The 21,869-nt window shown below is 39.1% G+C and overlaps 1 protein-coding gene across 15 annotated transcripts in view; it reads right to left on the minus strand.

Moving 5' to 3' along the window:
* LMBR1 (limb development membrane protein 1) overlaps window positions 1-21,869 on the minus strand; it is a 173,386-nt gene that overhangs the window by 54,596 nt on the left and 96,921 nt on the right. For all 15 annotated transcript variants that reach the window (XM_070516867.1, XM_044765659.2, XM_044765655.2 and 12 more), the window contains 4 exons: window positions 20,828-20,954; window positions 20,298-20,366; window positions 19,426-19,490; window positions 15,377-15,449 (listed from right to left, as the gene is read on the minus strand). In XM_070516867.1, coding sequence (XP_070372968.1) covers window positions 15,377-15,449; window positions 19,426-19,490; window positions 20,298-20,366; window positions 20,828-20,954 — 334 coding nt within the window. The remainder of the gene's footprint in view (window positions 1-15,376; window positions 15,450-19,425; window positions 19,491-20,297; window positions 20,367-20,827; window positions 20,955-21,869) is intronic.

Genomic DNA, 21,869 nt, shown 5'->3' on the forward strand with positions numbered 1-21,869 from the left:
GTCTCTATTTTCTCCTGGTTTTCAAATTCTTTTTTTCTTTTTTATCTCCCCAAATCCCCCCTGGTACATAGTTGTATATCTTAGTTGCAGGTCCTTCTAGTTGTGGCATGTGGGACGCCGCCTCAATGTGGCCTGATGAGTGGTGCCATGTCTGCGCCCAGGATCGGAACCAGCGAAACTCTGGGCCGCCGCAGCAGAGCTCGTGAACTTAACCACTCGGCCACGGGGCCGGCCCCTCAAATTCTTCAGTAATACTATCCACTTGATTTTCCTGACGAATTTCCTCCTGCAGTGCATGGGCCTGCCCCAGCCTGGACTCGCTGCTCTCTATGCCTAACAGCACTGTCGCCCTGGAGACCCCCTTCTCTTCTCTCCTGGGGGCACCCCTTCTTTCCCGGGTAGCCACGTCTTTTCTTTCTTGGTTATTCCTCTACTTAAGTGGTGCATGTCCTCCAGTAGCTTGCTAAGAAAAGGTGAATGGGAGGTAATTTTTTTGACTACACAAGTCTGAATATTTTACCTTTGCTCTCAAAGTTTGGTTAAATATAGAAATCCACATCAAAACTACACATCCTTCTGAATTGTGAAGTCATTGCTCCACTGTCTTCCAGCTTTTAGTGCTGATTTTGAGATGTCTGACACTCTTCTTCTCCCTGTCCCTTTGGGTATGAACTCCTCATTCTCCCTATGGGCCGTGAAGGACCTCTGTCCCCACTGCTCCTGGGGAGAGTCATTTCCATGTATTATGTTGGGCATTAGGTGAGCCCTTTCAATCTCCAAATTCATGTCCTTCAGATCAGAGTAACTATCTTCATTTTGTCATTTCCTCCATCCCATTTTTTCTCCTCTCCCCATTTGGAATTCCTATTAGTTAGATATTAGATCTCCTGAATTGGTTCTCTAATATTCTTAAATCTTTTCCCCTATTTTTGTCTTTTTGACCTATTTTCTGAAGAGTTCTTCTTTATTTTATTATTTCTAAATTTCAAGAATCCCTTTCTAGGGGCCACCCCACAGAGTGGTTAAGTTGATGCACTCTGCTTTGGTGACCCAGGGTTTCGCCGGTTCAGACCCTGGGCACGGACATGGCACCACTCATCAGGCCATGCTGAGGTGGCATCCCACACAGCACAACCAGAAGGACCTACAACTAGAATATATAACTATGTACTGGGGGGCTTTGGGAGGAGAAGAAGAAAAAAAAAAGACTGGTAACAGATGTTAGCTCAGGGGGAAAAAAAAAAAGAACCCCTTTCTGGGGTTGGCCTGGTGGTGCAGTGGTTAAGTTCACACACTCCACTTCTGCAGTCCAAGGTTTGCAGATTTGGATCCCAGGCACAAACCTGGCACTGCTTGTCAAGCCACACTGTGGCAGCATCCCACACAAAATAAGGAGGATTGGCACAGATGTTAGCTCAGCAACAATCTTCCTCAAGCAAAAAGAGGAAGATGGGCAACAGATCTTAGCTCAGCGCCAATCTTCCAGACAACAAAAAAAAAAGAATCCCTTTCTGTTCATTTTTGTGGAATCCCAGCCTTTCTCACAAATGTGATCTTGGTCTCTCTCGGGACACTATCGATATTTACTTTTAGACATTCAGCCCCCAAGCACATGCTGCCTCTCGAGAACACTCGCTCTCCCCGACCTTCGCTCTGGTCCCTCCTTTCCCGGGGAGGCTGTCCGCAGCAGCCTGGTGAGCCCTCGCTGTCTGCTCACAGCTAAGAACGAAGCACTAAAACTGCTGATTGGAAACTCAAGATTGTGTGGGTGGAGCGTGATGACAGCGAGACTTCCTGTCAGACAATCCAGCCCGGTTTTCCAGGGCGGACACCCTATCGCTGCTATCCATGGGGCTTTCCTCCTGGCTACACAGATTCCCCAGAGAGGGCTCTCCTTGGTATTACAGCTCAGCTGTCCACGTGAAGGGAGATGAGAGCCCATGCGATGGTCTGAAAGCACTCACACACCAAACTGCTTCAAACAGGCTTTCAGCCAGTCCTCCTCATCTTAACTCGCATCACCTCTTCCCCACCTCCATAGCTATCTGGTGGGGCCACTTTCTGAGACTTTTGGGGATTCTGGGATATAAATAAAGTACAAATGGCTCAGGATTCAGCTTCTTTAGATCTGCTAAATTGGTTACTTCTAAAATTTTCTCAGGTCTACTTTATTGTGGTTTTCTCCTCTCAGATTCTCATTCTTTTAGGTTTATGCTTCTCTGAACCTCAGTGTTCTCATCTGTGAAATGAGGTCTATCTATTAGGATGCTTCTTAATGAATCAGAAAACTCAACTTGAAGTAGCTTAAAAAAATAAGGAAATAATTTCATGTAAATTGGAAGTTTACACACAGAGCGGGCTTCCAAGTGGGTTTTCTAGCAGCTCAATAGTGACATCCAGGGACCGAATCCTGCCATCCACTAGTTGGCTTATTATGAAGACTGGTGCTCTTTCCCCTTTCATGTAATATTATAATTTCTGCTTCTTTTATTTTGCTATTTCTTCTTTTCCCAACTGGTGGGATTTCTGTTTATTCTTTTTCCCCATGTTAATCTGGCACTTTAGTGGTTACTTTCTCATCCTCAACACTCAGATGAGACATATTTTCTTCTACTTAACACAGTCATGACCCCACAGGGATGCTTTACTGGGTAACTTACCCCACACGTGGGTGAAGTTTTCACACACTTATCTATCCATTCTCTCACTGCTTTCCAGCCACCCCTCCTAAAGCCTAGATTTTGCTGAATATTTACTAAAATATTTAGTTGGGGATTATTACTAAATATTTCTGTCAGTATGAGAGCTGCCATATCCTTAATGACTAGAACAGTACCTAGCACAAATTGAATACTCAGTATACAGATATAAGGTGAATGAATGATACATGACATATTTGGATATACATGAGTTTTTAATTGCAATCATCCCCCACTTTTAGACTAAAGATATTATTCAATAACGCTTATTCAAATAGCAGGTTACAAACAGAAAGTTTGATGTTGCCCTCTCTCTCCTTTGTAAGTAATCTTTCTATGCGAAAGCTTGTAAGGTTTTTATTATTATTATCATTATTCTTCAAATTCAAGAATCTTATAGGATAAATCTGGATCTTTTTAATTTCCTGTTTAATAATCTTGCCTAGGACTCTGACCTTTTAATCCTCACTCAAGTCTATCTTCAGCTCACTGACATTCTCTTCTATTATTTATTTACTTACTTTTTTCCTACTTCTTCTTTTTTCTCCTTTTAGAGGCCTATTGTTTAGATTAGGTCTCTCAGCACTGTAGTCCACATCTATTATTTCACTAGTGATTTCCTTCTCTTTGTACTTTTTGTCTGTGACATGAAACAGTTCTCAAACTTGATTCTACCAGATGATTAATTCAATTTTCAGAAGGACTGTATTGCTTTCCTATTGCTGCTATAACAAATTACCATAAATTTCATGGCTTAAAGCAATACAAACTCGTTATATTACAGTCGTGGAGGTCAGAAGTCTAAAATCAAGGTGCCAACAGGACTGTGTTCTTTCTGGAGACTCAGGAGAATCCATTTCCTTGTCTTATCCAGCTTCTAGAGGCTGGCTGCATTCCTTGGCTCACGGTCCCCTCCTCAGGTCACTCCACCCTCTGCTTCCATTGCCACATCTCCTTCTCTGACCCTCCTGCCTCAACTTGCACATGTAACAATGCTGTGATGACAGGGGGCCCACCAGCTCATGCAGGCTAATCTCAAGACCCTTCACTTAATCACATGCAAAGTCCTTTTGGCCATGTAAGGGGACAGAATTACCACCTCTGGGGACCAGGACTTGGATACCTCTGTGGGACCACTATTCTGTCCACCACAAGGACTATCTCATCTTTTGTCTACAGAATTTTTCATTTTTTTCCCACATTCTAGGCAGTCTTTTCTCTGCTCTAACTGTATCTCCTTGAGCGCCTATACTACTTTCAGGGGCTAAGTACAAATTCTGATTTGTCTCTCCCATTAATAGTTAACTTCAGTGAGAATCACTTGTTCTAAATATTCATCTTAGCCTTCATCACTCAGCCTTAAGTGAGCGGTCATTTTTCCTTACCTGCTGCTATTGTTCCCTTCATACCTAATCAGATCAGACAGTCTCTCAAACAGTGACAAACCACGGGGAGGGCCCCCGTCCCCACCTCCCTCTTCCCCTCCCCCCCGAGCTGAAGGGACTGAGTCAGAAACACCGACTCGACTGGCAACTGGCGAGGAAGAAGGCTCAGTGCTCTGGAGTCACTCCTCTCGCACAGGGAGAGAGACTGAAAGAGGGACTCAGGTCGGCAATGCGAGGTGGCAGGCTGCAAACGCAGTAAAGGACTCAGAGGCCTCTTCTAAGCCCTCTTGGGGAATCACAAAAGTCCCGTCTCAGCCCAGGTTTCCAGGAAAGGTAAGTGCGGCCCCCTCTGCATCTCCCTTCTCCCTTCTGTCCATCGCTGAAGAAAGAAATCCAATAGCCCTTCTTGTGGAGGAACTGAGGTCTTGAGTGCACTGAACTGTTATACTGTATTTCTAGACCTCATGAATTTAATCGTTTTACTCGTCAATATATAATTTATGAGAGAATGGGGGTAAGGACAGTACAGAGATACTCAGATACTGTGACCCAAAACTACTAAACTTTGACTGCAAATTTAGTTTAGAGTTTCTGGGAGCCAAAGCAAAAAGGGAAAAAAGTTACAGAATTAATGGATATAAGAAGGAGATTTACAGTAAGATGGCATAGCATTATATGATTTTCAAGTGTCTTAGAATATAATAGTCTTAGAGATAAGTACATTTTACTTTTTATCCCATTTCTTTAAAATTATATAGCATGTATCTATAGTTAATGTTCATTTAAACTCTATATCTGATTAATTACAAATACAATTCCAGATTACATTTCATTCCCTATACTCGCAAAGAAGTACTATTCCAGTAACCAGTTCAGAGCTAGAAAAAATAATCTGATGAGTATTCAGAATTTTCAAAGGGAATGGGTACCAAAATAGACAGTATTCCTGCGCCAATTTAAAATTAAGTGAAAAGACATAAATGCCTACTTTGTGGGTATGATGTCTACACAGCTTAATACAAATGTCTAGACCAACCGATGTATTATTTTTCAAAGGAAAATAACTAAAGTGATATTTCTGAAATGCTGTGTTTTTATTTCAGAGTGACACAATGCTAGGCACAAAATAGGCAGTTAATAAATTCTGGCTGATATGCATACAAAAATCAAGAATACATTCTTATTGTCCTCAAAGAAATGTTTTCATTAAATGACTAGATTCATCTGGAATAATACAATTTTCAAAGACATTACCATCCTTTACTGTATATATCATTACCTAAGTGAGAAAAGTAAGCTTTTTGGGGCAGAATATTCCATTATAAATGACCAGAAGGAAATGAAGGCTATCGTAAGGGATCATGACACACTGCAAACAAATACTGGACTATTACACAAATTTAAGTTGCACCAACAAAATCATCAAAACATCCTGAAGAACTATATTAGAATTACTTTATTTCAAAATGAATCTAAAATGTTCAACGTCAGCACTGTCTAGTAAACAAGCCAAACTGGTAGAGACAAAACCTGTTTGGACTAGTCATGAAAAATAAAAAGGGATTCTCCAAGAAAACCACAAAGCAGCTCATTTAAGGTCAATTTAACGGTATTATTCTGTTTTTCTTCCAGCCTCGACATAAGATTTCACTACCTCAAAGGAAATTGTAAGAGTATCTATAGGCATTCCCCCTAGGTGATTGGCAGTTCAACACCAATTAGTTCAAAATTACACTGTTACTAGCATGCAATAAAAACAACACCTTTCATCTTTCTTACATAGGTAAGAATACCTTCAGAGCCAATAACTTTGATCAAATAAGTATTTTTGATCCTGCCCCACCCGTCTCTTTGGATTCAGGAAAACTAATAGCTGAAGGCAACTTTTCCCAGCTTTATTCTTAAGCTGAAAAACTAGTGTGGTATTGAAAATATTTTGCTTCCAAGATAACAGAATTTCCCAAAGTCCAGCATTTCTTCAATAACTAAGCTGTCCTTATACCTTTTCTTAATACATAAGACAGCCTTAACTGACATTCATATGTTAAAAGGCAGATATTTTTAATTTAAAATACATAATGTTATGTTTTTTAAAAAACACATAAATCTCCAAGTTGGTATATAAACAATTCAAATAATGTGAAGCAATAAAACAACCTCCCTAAACAATTCAGTACCCTAAACACTCAACGTCCTAAACTCAGTCTCATAATGAATACTATTTGTAAGTAGACACCTCTAGTATAAACAGATTATTTTTTCATTTAACTTTTTACTTTAGCATATAACCCAAAAAAAGTTGATTGGAAAATCTCTCATCTAAGGTAAGTTTAAAATTTTGATTATATTTAGTACTTTAAATTGACCAAAGTGATCTCTATCACTGAATGTGAAGTCACTTAAGTACTTTCAATTATTTCTAATCACTAAGGCAAACAATTTTGTTGTTAAAGCCCAAGAATCCTAATGATTCATAGAGTGAACAGTCTCCTGCCCTAAGCAAACACTGCACACCACAGAGCCATGCTGATTAGGCAGACCCCAGAAAGCTTGGAAAACTGAAGTCTGGCCATTCACATCTCTAAAGCATCTATTTCAGCACAAACACTATTACTATCTACAGAGGAGACAGACAATCCACACAACTCAAAAACTCTATTTCTACTTCTATTCCATTTGCAATGCTAATATTTATTAAAATAATAGTTTCTATTTACTTCTGACATATCCACAAAAATACGGCTAAGTATGGAACAAGTAATATGAGACTTTCAATATCCAACACAATTTTGAAAATGCAACTATACTTTCATTATAAATGACCACAAGCAAGATAAAAAATATTAAGCAATCAGCTTTAGGAACATTATATAAAGTTATATACAATTAAAGTAATGGTTTAGCTTTTTTTCTACTTTAGATATAAGTGATTGGTAGATCTTAAACTAGGTAAGATGTTAAGATTATTTTTAAACTTCATATTTATATGCGCTACTATCAGGAATACCATCATCCAAATAGGTTGTGATTGAAGAAGTAGGTTGTGTATATTAAATTCATCTTCTGCTAACAAATTTGGATCATTTATAATATAGAGGAGCATCTCTCTCTAAATTTCAGATAATATATGATAACCTGACTCTTAAAATTACTCTGTAGTTTTTTATTCTAAAGTATTCCTCATCTACTGATATTATCAACAGCTTACATCTCTTCAGTCACCTCATTTCATCCCGCAACAAATAGTTAGTGTGGGCCATATTTTATTGTCATGAAAGTGATTATACGGCCTAAGAAGCTGAATAAATTGTAACAAAGTGTCTCTCACTGTTTCAGACCCTTGGACCCAAAAGTTGATATCTTATTAGAAAGAAACCATTAGTATTACCAGTAAAATTCATATTCTTTTCCATTATCTCATGAAGTCAAGATATCACTGAACACTTTCTTCTATCATAGTCTTGCCAAAAAAGGGGTCAGTCAGTGTCAACAATTTTTGCTAGGTATGTTCTTGATGAAAGCTGACATTTGATCACCTTCAGTCTATCTAACTAAGCCCAAACATTTCTCAAAGTGGCCCAGAGTCTGACAAATTTGAGATATACTCACTTCAGTGATATAACCAACAGTAAATAGTATTCTTAGAATAACCATTGCTAGACTATAGCAGAGTACCTAGAGAAAGTCAAGATGAAAGTAATGTGGAGGACATAAGATAAAATCTGATGTAAGCTTCCTTATATCATGAAGAGTGTTACATGAAAGACATCAGATTAAGTGATGACCAATGTAGCAAATCGTCTTGCCAATGATGATGGGCAATGCCTCTGATAGGATGCTACTATTCTAAAGCAAGCATCAATACCACCCGAGACTTTGACATCATCATAAAATTGCCTGGCAAACTCAACTTAGTTATAAATAGCAAGATTCAAGGACTAATGGTGACAAAATGTTTCTAACAGGTCACTAGGTTCCATGAAAAGGTAGGGTGTATTGTTTTCTTCAATCTTTTATTTTTCAGAATACAAAGGTATTGAAATCTGACATTCAGCAAAAATGAAACAAGTACATCTCCTGTGCTCTTAAGAATAAAGAATTAATACAAGCTTCAATAGAAAATGCTTTAAAAAAAAGATTAGAATCACGCAGGAAAGTAATTGCTACTAAAAGTGATATACTTTTTATCATGAAGATGAAAACAGTACCTAACAAAATTGAATTGAATCATTAAGTTCAAAGGCTACAATATTTTTAAATAACTTACAGTAAAAGAACTGTGAAAGTTTTGAACTTAAACAACAAAAAGTAATTCCTATTCATTATGGTACTTCTAAAGTTTCCCAGTACACCCATAGGCTATCCACACACGAAAGCTAATTATTTCAATTAATGCTGGTGCATTACTTAGACATTTAAACATGCTAATGATACATGTATCCTCTTAATCCTGGGAAGGAATCACAAAAGATTTTCTACCACAATAAACGCAATGGGACTTTCTGTTGGGCTGTCTTCAGGGGCCGTGGCGTAGAGATGGATCTTGACTGCCCTTATTTCGCGGCTTAACAGGGAAAAGTGCCTTACTCCTGCTTCTTCACTAACACCCCAGTGTGCACGCTCCTCCAGCTCCCCAACCTTGGCTTGTCTTCAGAGATCTCTAGTACAAGCCTTCCTAAATACTCTCTCCATTTGATTCTGTCTTTTATCCTATCACCAGATTTTACTTCCTCTTCCTTCTTTAACTCTACAGTAAAATGACAACTCTCCATCATACATGTTTTTCACCTATTCATTTATGCACGCAACAAACATTTACTACCAACACACTATATCTCTGGTGATATCACAGGATCAGGGGTCCAGAAAGGAAGAAAAAGAACAAAACTCCCTGTCTGTGTGGAGCAACCACTCCAGCTCGGAAAGGCAGGCAATACGTAAAAAGTAACATGTCAGAGTGGAAAGTGGTACAGGAAAACATAAAGCAGAAAAGGAGAACAGAAGTGCCAGGGTGGAGGCAGGGCTTGGCAATGTTAAATCACATCCACAAGGCTCCCAGTGTAGGAAGCCCACCCAGAAGTGGACCTTAAGTAAAGACCTGAAAGACAGCAGGCAGAGGGAACCAGTGCTTACAAATGCCCTGAGGCAGGAAGGCCAGTGTGAGGGGAAGGACAGTAAGGAGACTGCAGGAGAGGAAGTTAGAGGGGTGCATGGGGGGATGGGGAACCAGTGGAAGGACTTCAGCTTTTGTTGGGATTGAAACAGGACACCACTGGAGGACTCTGAGCAAACAAGTGAGAACGTCTGACTTACATTTTCAAGCACTCTCTCTGACTCACTAGGCCAAAGATAGATGCATGAAGGCCAATTAGGAAACTACTGCAAAATTCTAACCACGAGGTGACTGTCACTCGAACACGGTGGAGACAGGCCAAGTGGTGAGGCGTGGTCAGACTCTGGAGATACTTTGAAGCTAGAGCCGAGAGCTTTGCTGAAGGACTCCATAGGGGAATTAAGAGAAAGAGACTTCAAGGAATTGGCCTGAGCACCTGGAATAATGGATCTGCCACCTACAGAAATGGGTTGACCCTAAAAGACACAGAATTGAGGAATAAGTCTTTAGTGATTTTGGACAAGATATGTTCAAGTGGAAATGTCTACTAGACAACTGGATCTACACAGCTGGAGGTTAGAGGAGAGGTCAGCAGTATATACTTGGTATTTAAAGCCATGAGACCAGATGAGATAACCAAAGGAGGGCAGGTGAACAGAAAAGAGAAGAGTTTAAGGACTGAGACATGGGGCATTCCAGGGTGAAGAGGTTATGGATACAGAAAAACCAGCAAAGTAGACTGAGAAGCAGCTCATTAAGTAAAAAGACAAGGAAAGTGTAGTGAACTAAAAACCAAGTGGAACAGAAAACAGTTCAAGGAAGAAGGAGGGTAAGATGAGGACTATGAAGTCACTGGCCAACTTGACAATAGCATTTCAGTAGAGTAATGGAGGCAAGAATGAGTTCAAAATCAAATGTGAAGCACAGAAATGAAACTGTTCAGTATACAACCCTTGTGAGTTCTGCTATGAAGACAAGCAAAGCAATGAGGTAGTGAGCTAGAGGGCATAGGAAATCAAGACAAACTGATTTATTTTTCTTCTTCCCTTCTTTTCTTCCGTCCTTCCTTTCTTTTCTTTTTTTTTTTTTTTTTTTTGAGGAAGATTAGCCCTGAGCTAACTGCTGCCAATCCTCCTCTTTTCCCTAAGGAAGACAGGCCCTGAGCTAACATCCATGCCCATCTTCCTCTACTTTATATGTGGGATGCCTACCTCAGCATGGCGTGCCAAGTGGTGCCATGTCTGCACCCGGGATGTGAACCGACAAACCCCGGGCCGCCGAAGCAGAACGTGCACACTTGACCGCTGCGCCACCAGGCTGGCCCTCTTCCTTTCATTCTATTGAAAAAAAACTACAGCATGTCTCTATGCTGATGGAAGTGATCCAGTTGGGGAAAAACTGATTATGTAACACAGACAGCATAACGGCTAGAGTTTTGTCTCTGAATCTGTGAGAAGGGATAGCACCCGGTGCATTAGGCGAGGGCTGACCTTAGCCAGAAGCATAGACAATTCAGCTAGAGCATTAGGAGAAAAGGCAGTGTGCAGGGGGAATTTTAGGTAGGTGAACCTTTATAAAGGAAAAAGCTGTGAAATTTTTTGTCATGATTGCTTCTATTTTCTCAAGAAAACAGGAAGCAAGCTTATCAGCTAAGGGTGACAGAGAAGATATAAAGTAGTCATCTAGGAGAATGTAAAGCAAATTTAAGATCTCGGTCACACATTTAAAGAAAGGCCAGGCAGTTATGGTCAGTCAGCTGAACAGATGTGAGTGCAGAGTGAAGAGCTGGCTATACGCAAGGCTGGAGTTTGGCATAAGTACAATAAAGGGAGAGAGGGAAAGGGAATTCTAAGTGCACATGAAGGACTGGTTATAACAACGACCGAGGATTTATACTGTGTCAGGAAGTGAATGGATGAAGAAAACGAGCGGGGAAAGGTGACAAAAAGTTATGAGGATAAGTAAATAGGATGTGAAGTCTCAATACTAAAGAATTGTACAAAATGGAGCACTAGAGGAAGTGAGCTGGAAAATAAGAGCTGGAGAGCGGGGTGATTGATCTTGAGATTATGCAAGAACTTGAGCTACTGCTCAGGACCAGGCCTGGGTTAGAATCCCTCTGAGGGAGCGCTGAGGGAGATGATCGGAAGACAGAGGTCAGGGAACTTCCCAGGGGGCTAGAAGGGTCATCCACATGGACACTGAAATCACCAAGAATTATGACAGGTGTCATAGCAGAGAGAATGATCATGAACAAGGAGCTAAAATCCTCAAGGATGGAGCAGGAATAACCTGGGAGGGTGAAGAGTGACTGCAAAAGGAAAAAGGAAGAAGTAATCAGTTCACAGTCTAATGACACGAGATTCAAAGTGTTGAAAGCAGCAATAGAGAACACGAGGACACTACCCAAACTCCAGGAGTGGTAAAATGAGAGATGTGGGAAAGAACAGAGCTGCCACCTGAGAGAGTTCCAGGAGAAGCAATGTGTGCTACGGGAACCACGTTTCTTCGAGCCAGAGTCAAGGTTGAGGATCTAAGGGTTTGGTAGCTAGGTTAACTCTCAGTTCCAAATGGTACAAGCAGAAAGTTTCAGGAGTTAGGGGAGTGAGAAATTAGGTCAGAAATGGGAAGCACAGAGACCTGAGGGACAGCAACTCTGAGATGCCAAGGACCTAGATATGCTGGGCTCCCTGTGCTGACTATCAGAAAAGGGGGAAAGGGCAAAATGCATGGATCACTGCTGACCGCCTTGAGGCAGACCGCAGGGTGAGGCTGCATGCTGGGGGACCAGGAGGAGCGGGAGTCTTGCCAGGATCGTGGTGATTTCTGGAGACATCTCTTTTGTCCTGCCCTGATGATGTGGACATCAGGGAGGGGCCATCTTAACCAGATGGTGCAGAACTCTGGGGCTCCCTCCTGCTCCAGGAACACAAAGAACGCCTCTCCCTCAAGTTCTTTTTTGAAGTGTTTCAGCACTGGATAAAATCTTTATAGATTCTTACCTTTTCTGTCTCTTCTTCAGTCAATTAGTCTATGATCTGGAGACTCAGAGTCTAAATTCATCTACAAAAACGTCTAGTGCTTAGACAAAGATATGTAGGAAACAACAGGGAGGAGAAACAGTGGAGGAGACTGTAACAGGACGGCTTCTTTAGGACACGGATTCACATTCTTACTGCACAGGTTAGCTTTATTTTATTAACATATCTTATGAAGCAATAACAATATCAACAAGAAGCAAACCTCTAGCACCATCAAGTGTCAAACAGGAACAACGGAGAAGTCCCAGGCAGGCACTCCATCATAAAGCTACACACACTGACATTTTAAAACTGGGACTGAAAATGCAACTCCAGTAATATAGTAACTACCACAAGTCACATTATCTTTCAGAGAAAAAATAGTGTTATTCCTACAGTAAAGCACTTCTCAACAGTAACTATCATGTTTTTTCAGATAGCTGTAAAGCTGGGCTCAAAGCAAACCATGTAGAAATCCCAAAGACTCCTGTGCGGCGTGTCACATCTCCACACAAACCAAGACAGTACACTCAATGTGCCATTAGCAAAATATCACCACAAATTCTGGGGTATTTTTTAAAAAATCTTTTATTCTCATCATTCTGCAAATCTTTTCAACAGCCCAAAGTAAAAAAAAGTAAAAACTTCACTTTTTAAAAATAATTTAAAATAGGGGCCAGCCCAGTGGCACAGTGGTTAAGTTCATGTGCTTAGCTTTGGCAACCAGTGTTTGTGGGTTCAGATCCTGGGTGTGGACCTACACACCACACATCAAGCCACGCTGTGGCGGCATTCCACATACAAAATAGAGGAAGACAGGCACAGATGTTAGCTCAGTGACAATCTTCCTCAAGCAAAAATAATAATTATAATAATAATTTAAAAAATATAAAGTAACCGTTATAACAAAATACATTTGACACAATATTAGATTAAATAAGATCCATGGAGATGATTTCTACTACTAACCTCCTAGGATCTACACTTTCTCAAAAATAGCAAATCATAAAATACTATTTTGTTCCATCTTGGTTTGTTCCTCTGCACATGATACACTCTGCAGAAGCTCACAATTTTTGCTCTATATTACTCAAAATGTCCATTTTGCCATAGAATGATTTATGTTACAAGCCTATTACTTTTCACTAGAAATAGTCCACAGTGTTAACCAGCAGCAAACAGCAAAACTAGAGCAATTATCTCAGCATATCATTAAACAGCCTCATGGAAAGATTTTAACAACAACCTACCGACAGAGCAGTCAGAAGTGGTGCACGGCCTACCAAATTTGTAGAAAATAAAATGACACTTACCATTAGCTATCATATCATCCTTAATCCTTAATCTCCAAACTATAACACTTCTGTGCTAGTTGGGGTGTTTTGTTTATTTTGGCTTGGCTTCAGTTTATAATACTTTAGCCTTCTGGCAAGTACTTCCTTTTCAATTTCTTTAGAGATGAACCAATTTTGATCTGAGGAGCCAAAAGATCTAGAGAGATTCTAGAGGGACTTTTTTTTCCTAGTGTGGAAGAGCAAAGTGAGAAAAGGCTCTATTTTTTATTTTGTTTTGATTAGACTTAATCCAAATTCTTTAATTCAGGAGCACTATATTTCATCCTTCCTGGATCCTAGCCTCCTGATCTGTAAGCTAGAAACAGCATACACCTCAGGTGGACATGGAATCCTAAACCGCAGGTGGCAGCTTGACGTCTATTCTTTATAATCCAGGGATGTTTATTACACAACAGCACGATTATCTAAATGAGACAAATTTATTATAATATTTACTACTTCGATGAACTGTTATAAAGCTGAGAGTACTGATTGAAGACAATTCCGGAATTAACAGGCCTAAATGTTAAAATAGTTTTAATGAAGTTAGGAGAATAAAAAGTACATGTAGTTCTAGTCTAAAAATTATCAATATACCAAAGTATACAACATTACTGACGAGAATTCTCTAGAATAGATACAATCTGAAATTCCTGGATGTAAGAACAAAGCTCTAAATGTTATCAACACTTTTAGGTTGATGATTTAAATTTGCTATTTGTAATTTAAGAAAGTAGGTATATTTCTTCCTATTTCTCAGTATTTTATACTTCAAGTAACCTATTTTATACCTACTCTTGAATCATGATTCTGAAATACAGTGAACTATTAATAATCTGATCTTGGTGGTGAGTTTTCAACATTAAAAAAATATATACTTGGGCTGGCCCCATGGCCGAGTGGTTAAGTTCGCACGCTCCGCTGCAGGCGGCCCAGTGTTTCGTCGGTTCGAATCCTGGGTGCAGACATGGCACTGCTCATCAAACCACGCTGAGGCAGCGTCCCACATGCCACAACTAGAAGGACCCACAACAAAGAATATACAACTATGTACCGGGGGGCTTTGGGAAGAAAAAGGAAAAATAAAATCTTTAAAAAAAAATAAAAAATAAAAAAATAAAAAAATACATACTTTGCAAGAGAAAAGAGTGTAGGGTGAAATCACTTAAGTAAAATCAAAAGAAAATTTACTCAAACTATGTCATTTCTCTATTAAACTATGTCATTACTCTTGTCTTCATTGGTTCTTCATTTGAAGCCACAAATGATTAGTAATTAAAAATTAAATTTTAAAATCTCTGACATGCTTACTCGGTTACCAGCTGATAATGAACACCATTCCCAAATAACAACAGAGTTCCTAAGTACAACGTATTTACAGAGTCAAACTGGGCACCTTAGTATCCAAGAAACACACTACGTTTTTTCTGTTTAATTAAAGATTTCCAGAGGCGAGAACTGCAGGAGGGATATCACAGTTCCTAAGACAGCACGCGAATCTGCAAAACCTCAGCGCTGTAAGTCCCAGTGCTTAAACACAGCAGGACTTGTGAGCGGGGGGACACTTCAGTGGCCAGTGTCTCAGAACTGAATTGACCTTGCTAGATTACAGCTAATTCCAGTCGGTAAAACACGGCAACTTTCCCAAAATGCCGCTAGTCTTCAGCAAACCATTCCTCACCTAGGAAGTTCACACGGCTCTGAAGTCTTGACCTCATGCAACAGCACAAGGTACTCAGAGGCTTGTATTTTTCCTCCTCAATTGTCTGTCTTTTTTGAATTGAATATTTTTTATTCTGGCCTAAACATGTTAATGTATACACACCATTTAGTCGTCTCTGAAGCGCTTCTTCCTCCAAGGTAATAATATAAATTTGTTCATCCAGGTCTTCAAGAATCTAAAAGATCAAATGATTGAATAACACAAGATTACAAAACTAGTGCTTATGAGAATAATTAGGCTCTTTGGCCTATAATTTAGATAATCATTCAAATTACTAGGAATCTAAAATAAAAATGCTCAACCTATTCTATTTAGTAATTAAGTAAAAAAAATTTTTTTTATTTTATTGAGATTATGATAGTTTACAACCTTGTGAAATTTCAGTTGTACATTATTGTCTGTCAGTCGTGTTGTAGGAGCACCCCTTCACCCTTTGTGCCCGCCTCCCACCCCCCCCTTTCCCAGGTAAACACTAATCTGTTCTCTTTGTCTACATGTTTAACTTCCACATGTGAGTGGCGTCATACAGAGATTGTCTTTCTCTATCTGGCTTATTTCACTTAACATAATACCCTCAAGGTCCATGCACATTGTTGTGAATGGGACGATTTTATTCTTTTTTTACGGCTGAGTAGCATTCCATTGTATATATATACCACATCTTCTTTATCCAATCATGTGTTGATGGGCACTTAGGTTGCTTCCACATCTTGGCTACTGTAAATAATGCTGCAATGAACAGAGGGGTGCATGGGACTTTTGGAATTGCTGATTTCAAGTTCTTTGGATAGATACCCAGTAGTGGGATGGCTGGGTCATATGGTATTTCTATTTTTAATTTTTAAGTAAAAATATTTTAATACATAACTAAATCCATCAAAAGCTGATTATCACAAAACTGACATTTAAATTGGATATTTTTTAAATTTAAAGAATTAAAGAACTCTGCAGCTCTCTCAATGCCAAACAAATATATGAATTCTAAACACCCAAAAAGCTAAATACAGTAATATCTCTTTATGCCCAAGCCAGTATTTTAGCACTGGAACGAATACATCACCCAGCCCAACATTGGTTTCTCATCTATATTTACCTACAAAATGTTTAAAACAAGAAATCCATAAACTACATCACTACCGTGCAATACTTTCCATTTACATCATCTTTGTATACAAAAAATTTTCCACAAATACTGAACGCTGGTATTATCAAAATCATCCTATATGGGGCTGGCCCAGTGGCGCAGCAGTTAAGTGCGCATGTTGCGTTTTGGCAGCCTGGGGTTTGCCGATTCAGATCCCAGGTGCAGACACGGCACTGCTCATCAAGCCATGCTGTGGCAGGCATCCCGCATATAAAACAGAGGAAGATGGGCACTGATGTTAGCTCAAGGCCAGTCTTCCTCAGCAAAAAGAGGAGGATTGGCAGCAGTTAGCTCAGGGCTGATCTTCTTCAAAAAAAAATCATCCTATGGACAGAACCCTAGAGAAATTGTATGCTTACACATACACACTCACTACCACCCACATAACACTAACAACAACCAACCAAAAAACCACTAATCAATAACCAATTATAAGGGATATTATCTGCACTGTCTTCAAAACTGAAAAAACCTAAAATTTGTTTAATTCTAGTTTTATTAACATAGCTATCTTTCTTGAGATGATCCTAAGTATCTTCTTAGCTTTGGGGAAAATCTGAAAGAAGCCCAGAGCTGATATCAATGGTCTGTATCATTCAAACCAAACTACTTATTCCCAGCAAAACAATCATGACGAGTTGATGGGCAAAATAAAACGATGGGAACTCTATGTATGTATATCCTTTCAGCTCCCTGATGAGGTATTTTTAGAAAAAGGAGTCTCAAATCATGCAATCCCTACCAGGTATCAAATCTGCAGAATTTATACAAAATTTACTTAAAGTAATCCAATAATTCCCAGCATTTCAACAAATATTGATAAACTCCTATGGCCTAAGCACTGATAACAAAATAAAATAATAAAATAAGAACAAATAATAATAAGCAAACACATAATTACAAAAGACGAACATCCTGTGAGCAAGGGAGGGACAGGAAGAAAGGGGCAGGGGAGACCTACTTCAGCAAAGCCCCAGCGAGGGCCTCTCTGAGCAGACAACACCTGAGCCCCGAGTGGGAAGAACAGTCACGTTGAAAGCAGTGCACTGGAGGCAGTGAACTCAGGGCTGAGTAACCCACGACTGACTCCGGCATGAAGGCAGAAACCTCATCTTTGTGGGCCATGATATGAAGTTTCTTTTGCAATCACTTTCTACTGTTTGGATCCAATTGACAATGTTGACATTTCCTAAGGTCTAACACACACCAAAGGGTCTCCTCTTACTGTGCAGGCAGTTCAAGAAGGCCTCACTGCCAGAGGTCCGCCTGGGTGTGAGTGAGGGCCAATGAGCAGCTCACAGGTATTTGTGTTGAGTGCATCATCCCTGTGATGCTCTTATGAACCCTATGGAAAACACACTATTATCAGCCCCATCCCGGAATATGCCAAGAAACAAAGGATTGGCAAAGAAAAGCTATCTACCTTCAAAGCCTATGCTCGTAACTACTCTGGGCTGATGGAGACCTAAATATGGGTCTGACATATTGACATAGTCCTTGACCTCAAACAGCTTATATTCTAGTGTCCAGGAGAGATAAGATGAATTCAAAAAAATAATTATAGGATTAAAATAAATGTCATAACTGAAGCGAAAATAAAATGTTACGTTAGTTCAGATGAAAGATTCCCAGCTTCTAGCTGGGGAGGAAAAAAGTTTTCGCAAGTGTTCGTGTGGTTTTTTCAGTTTGTTTTGTTTTGTTTTTTGGTGAGGAAGATTGGCCCTGAGCTAACATCCATGGCCAATCTTACTCTTTTGTTTGAGGAAGACTGTCCCTGAGCTAAAATCCATGTCAATCTTCCTCTATTTTTTGTACATGGGATGTCACCACAGCATGGCAATGGACGTTAGCTCAGGGCGAATTTTCCTCACCAAATAGTAAATAAATAATAAATAAAAAGAAAATATGAAGAGATTGTAACTTATAAAGAAAAACTTTCAAAATTAAGCAAGCATTTACTAAAAGAATATCTAGTATACTATTTCCTCAGTTTTTTCCCTTCATCAATCACCCTGATAAGGAAGAAAAACATATAACCATAATTATTTAATAAGGACTACTAGAGAAATACAAACAAAGGGGAACATGAAAAATGCAGAGGAAGGAGCTTAATTATTTTAGCTTAAAGAAGGAGATATGGTTCAAAGATAGGCAGTGAATGTAGCTGCTATGAGAGCTGGGCCTTCGGGAGGCTGTCAGGTGGCTGAGCAGTTAAGAAGCACTGGCGGGAGAAAGCTCCAGACACGCCTGAGTAAGAGAAAGCAAACAGCCTGTTCCAAGCACAGCAAGGCAGCTGGTGAGTCCAGAATTAAGAGTCAAGGTGGGGGGAGGCCGGAGACATGTGGGGACAGCACAGGGAGGAAGCTGGCGGTAAATTCATTGTGGAAGGGTTGTGAAAGACCCTGTCACATGAGAGTAGTTTAAATTTCAGTTGGTAGGCAATGAGGATCCATGAAAATCATTTAAGTGGCAAATTCCCTAGAAGTAGCTAAAAATTATTTTCATATTATTAAATATTTGACAATATAGCTTGAAGCCAAGAAACTTCGGAACAAATCATTAGCATTACTACCAAATGAAAATCATTTTTAAACAAATATATAGTATAGCATTTCTGAGATTAAAGAGAAAAGTATAATTCAATTAATCAAGATATAACATACAAATTCTCAGAAACATAACTGCTTTGTAAATCAAAGAATATATGTGATAAATTTTGACACATAATAGAGCTACTATTTGATATAAGATAATGGACACCTAAAATACCTGTAAATATTTGTAAATTTTGTCTTAAAATTTGCTAGATGAATTTTTACCTGAGTGCCTACAGTTAGTATTTTAAAAGCAAAAACAAATTTGGGTTCCAAAGGTGAAAAAGATTAAACTAAAAACAACAATTTGGGGCATAAACCCACAAAAATATTCTTATGTTTCTGAATGCTGGTTCGAAACCTAACAGATGTTCTAATGTAAACACATTTATGATTTACAATGACATACTTACTGCTGGCTTCACCAACAACTGGCCCATTACTGTGAACATGCGGGAGAGGCCAACTGGGGTGCACACTGCAGAGTGAGAAGACACCGACAGACAGAAAGCTCACGTCAGAGTCAGACAGATAACTGCCAGTTCAAAAAATAGAGCAAACTCAAAGATCATTGTTTTAAGAAAATTCTTGTCTCAAACTCAGCCTCTCTTGTTTTGTCAGAGGGCTCTTCCTCGTCATCAATAAGGCAGCTAGAGAGGACGGCATGCAGAGGATGGGTCCTCCTGTGTTTAATGGAAGATATATGAAAACTAGAGAAGGCTTAGGATGTGCAAGACTCTAGCAGTTGAATATTAAGTATTTTCACCTAAATGAAATTAAATAAAACCACTAAAAAACTTTAAATTTCAAGTACTAATGGAATTGAGAACCAGACAAGAATATCGAACAGTGACAACTACAATCTTAAAACCTTTTAACTGTATTTACCTGTTTATAACATCCCTGAGATATATTGTGATGTCTCAAGTAAAACTAAACAAATTTTCAAATAAAGACCACAAATTCATCATACAGAATTCCATCATTATTATTCAAAAGTAGAATCTAGCGTTGTGATGATGGGGGTGGGGTGTGCGCGCACACGCACCTCTCTCTCCCTGCCCCCAACCCTGTGGAAGAGGCTATCCTTAGAGAGCAATACAGTGTACTATTATTTCAAGGTTTCTGTTTATCAAAATTTCTCTTGAACATAAAAAAAAAGTTAAGGGTCAACTTTAAAAAAATCTCCGAGCTTAAGGAATCTCATCAGGAAACTTTCCCATAATTTTCTAGAACACAGAACGACTCTACTCCACCATCAATATTAAGTCAGAAAAATACTTACAGAGAAGTAACAAACATCCCATCAATGATATGCAGGAATATAAATAGGGTAGGTAGAACTCCCAGAGATCTATAAAAAAATGTAAATACATTTTGGTAAATACAAAATAGTGTACATTAAGACACAGGCTGCCTATAAATGAATGTGTAATAAACATGATATTGCCTATTTGAGTCTACTAAACCATGTAATTTCTAAATTGTACAATAAAAAGATGTAAAATAGAACAGGAAATAACTCTTCTGGCAAAACCTGTTCAGAGGGAGAAAAAAAGCCTCCATGGAATTTCAGAACAGAAACCAATTAATCAAAAAAAATAAAATAAAACTGAAAAGCTGCCTGCTAGTTCTGCATACAGGACACACACGAACACTCTTCATAAACATGTCTAAAGACTTCTTAATTCTATAAATTAACAACAAGGGTTAACTATACAAAGAATTATTAAAATCTCTTAAAAAGTGAATGTGTAGCTATATCCCACACTACAGCCACCATCAGAGGAACTGGCCTACACAAGTCATCCGTACCATACAAGGATTCCATGCTGGCAGCGTCATTGTCAATGAGCGCCGAGGCGACCCACACTATCCCAAGAATAAGTAATGCGAGGAGAATAAGCATCACCAGAGTTTCTAAAATTCGGGCTCGGATTCCCTGAAAAACATAATAGAGATATAATTTCAATATTTTATTTCATCTCATGAACAATTAGGTTTCTATCTATGTGAAAGCATAAAAATTCTTCAGAAAGCGAGGAAATTAATATTTATTAGCAGGACAAAAAACACTAAATGCTTATAGTTTGTAATGTTTAGACTGACTCTTCAAAATTAGGTAAAATACCATTAAGCTTTGAAGAAAGTACCAAAAAATTCATAAAAACACTTTGCAGAACCACTTTAAACAATTAATTACTTTCCTAACACTTTCCACCAAGAAAAAGAGTAACGAATTTTTCTCTGTGATTCTAAAGCAGGGATGAAAGGCTGACGAAGGCACACGCCCGTCAACGGACAGCCAGCCTGGCGCAGCCGCATGCACCCATGCACCAGAGAGCATAGGAGTTCTCGCAGCCCCACAGCCTGCAGAGCCCTCTGCCGCGCAGCCGGAGAACTCCTCACGGTCGCCCCGCACCAGAAACTGAGCAGATGGATAGGGTTTCTATCAACTATCCATCATTCCTTTCTTCACATTACACGGAAGTGTCACTAATCCACGAGGCTGCAATATAATAAAGAATCATTATGCACAATTTTCTTATAAATATAAAAAGAATTCTGACCTCAGGGCTGAACTAGAGGCCAGACTTTTAAACTTGAAACCTATTGGACATGGCAAAAAAACAAAATAACTTTATTATATTCTTAAAAAGCCACCAAATGACTGAATCTGTACCTGACCTTAAAGATTCATAATGATATTTTATCATTATGCACTCATCTACAACATCTAACACAACAAAGTATAAAAATATCCACGTTTCTCAACAAATCATGCAATCTTTCCTTCCACATTAAAAATAGTTTAAAGATACAAGTTATAAAAACACACACTTCTTTCCATTTTGCC

This window comes from Equus asinus, chromosome 1 (genome assembly GCF_041296235.1).
Source record: "Equus asinus isolate D_3611 breed Donkey chromosome 1, EquAss-T2T_v2, whole genome shotgun sequence".
Lineage (NCBI taxonomy): Eukaryota > Metazoa > Chordata > Mammalia > Perissodactyla > Equidae > Equus > Equus asinus.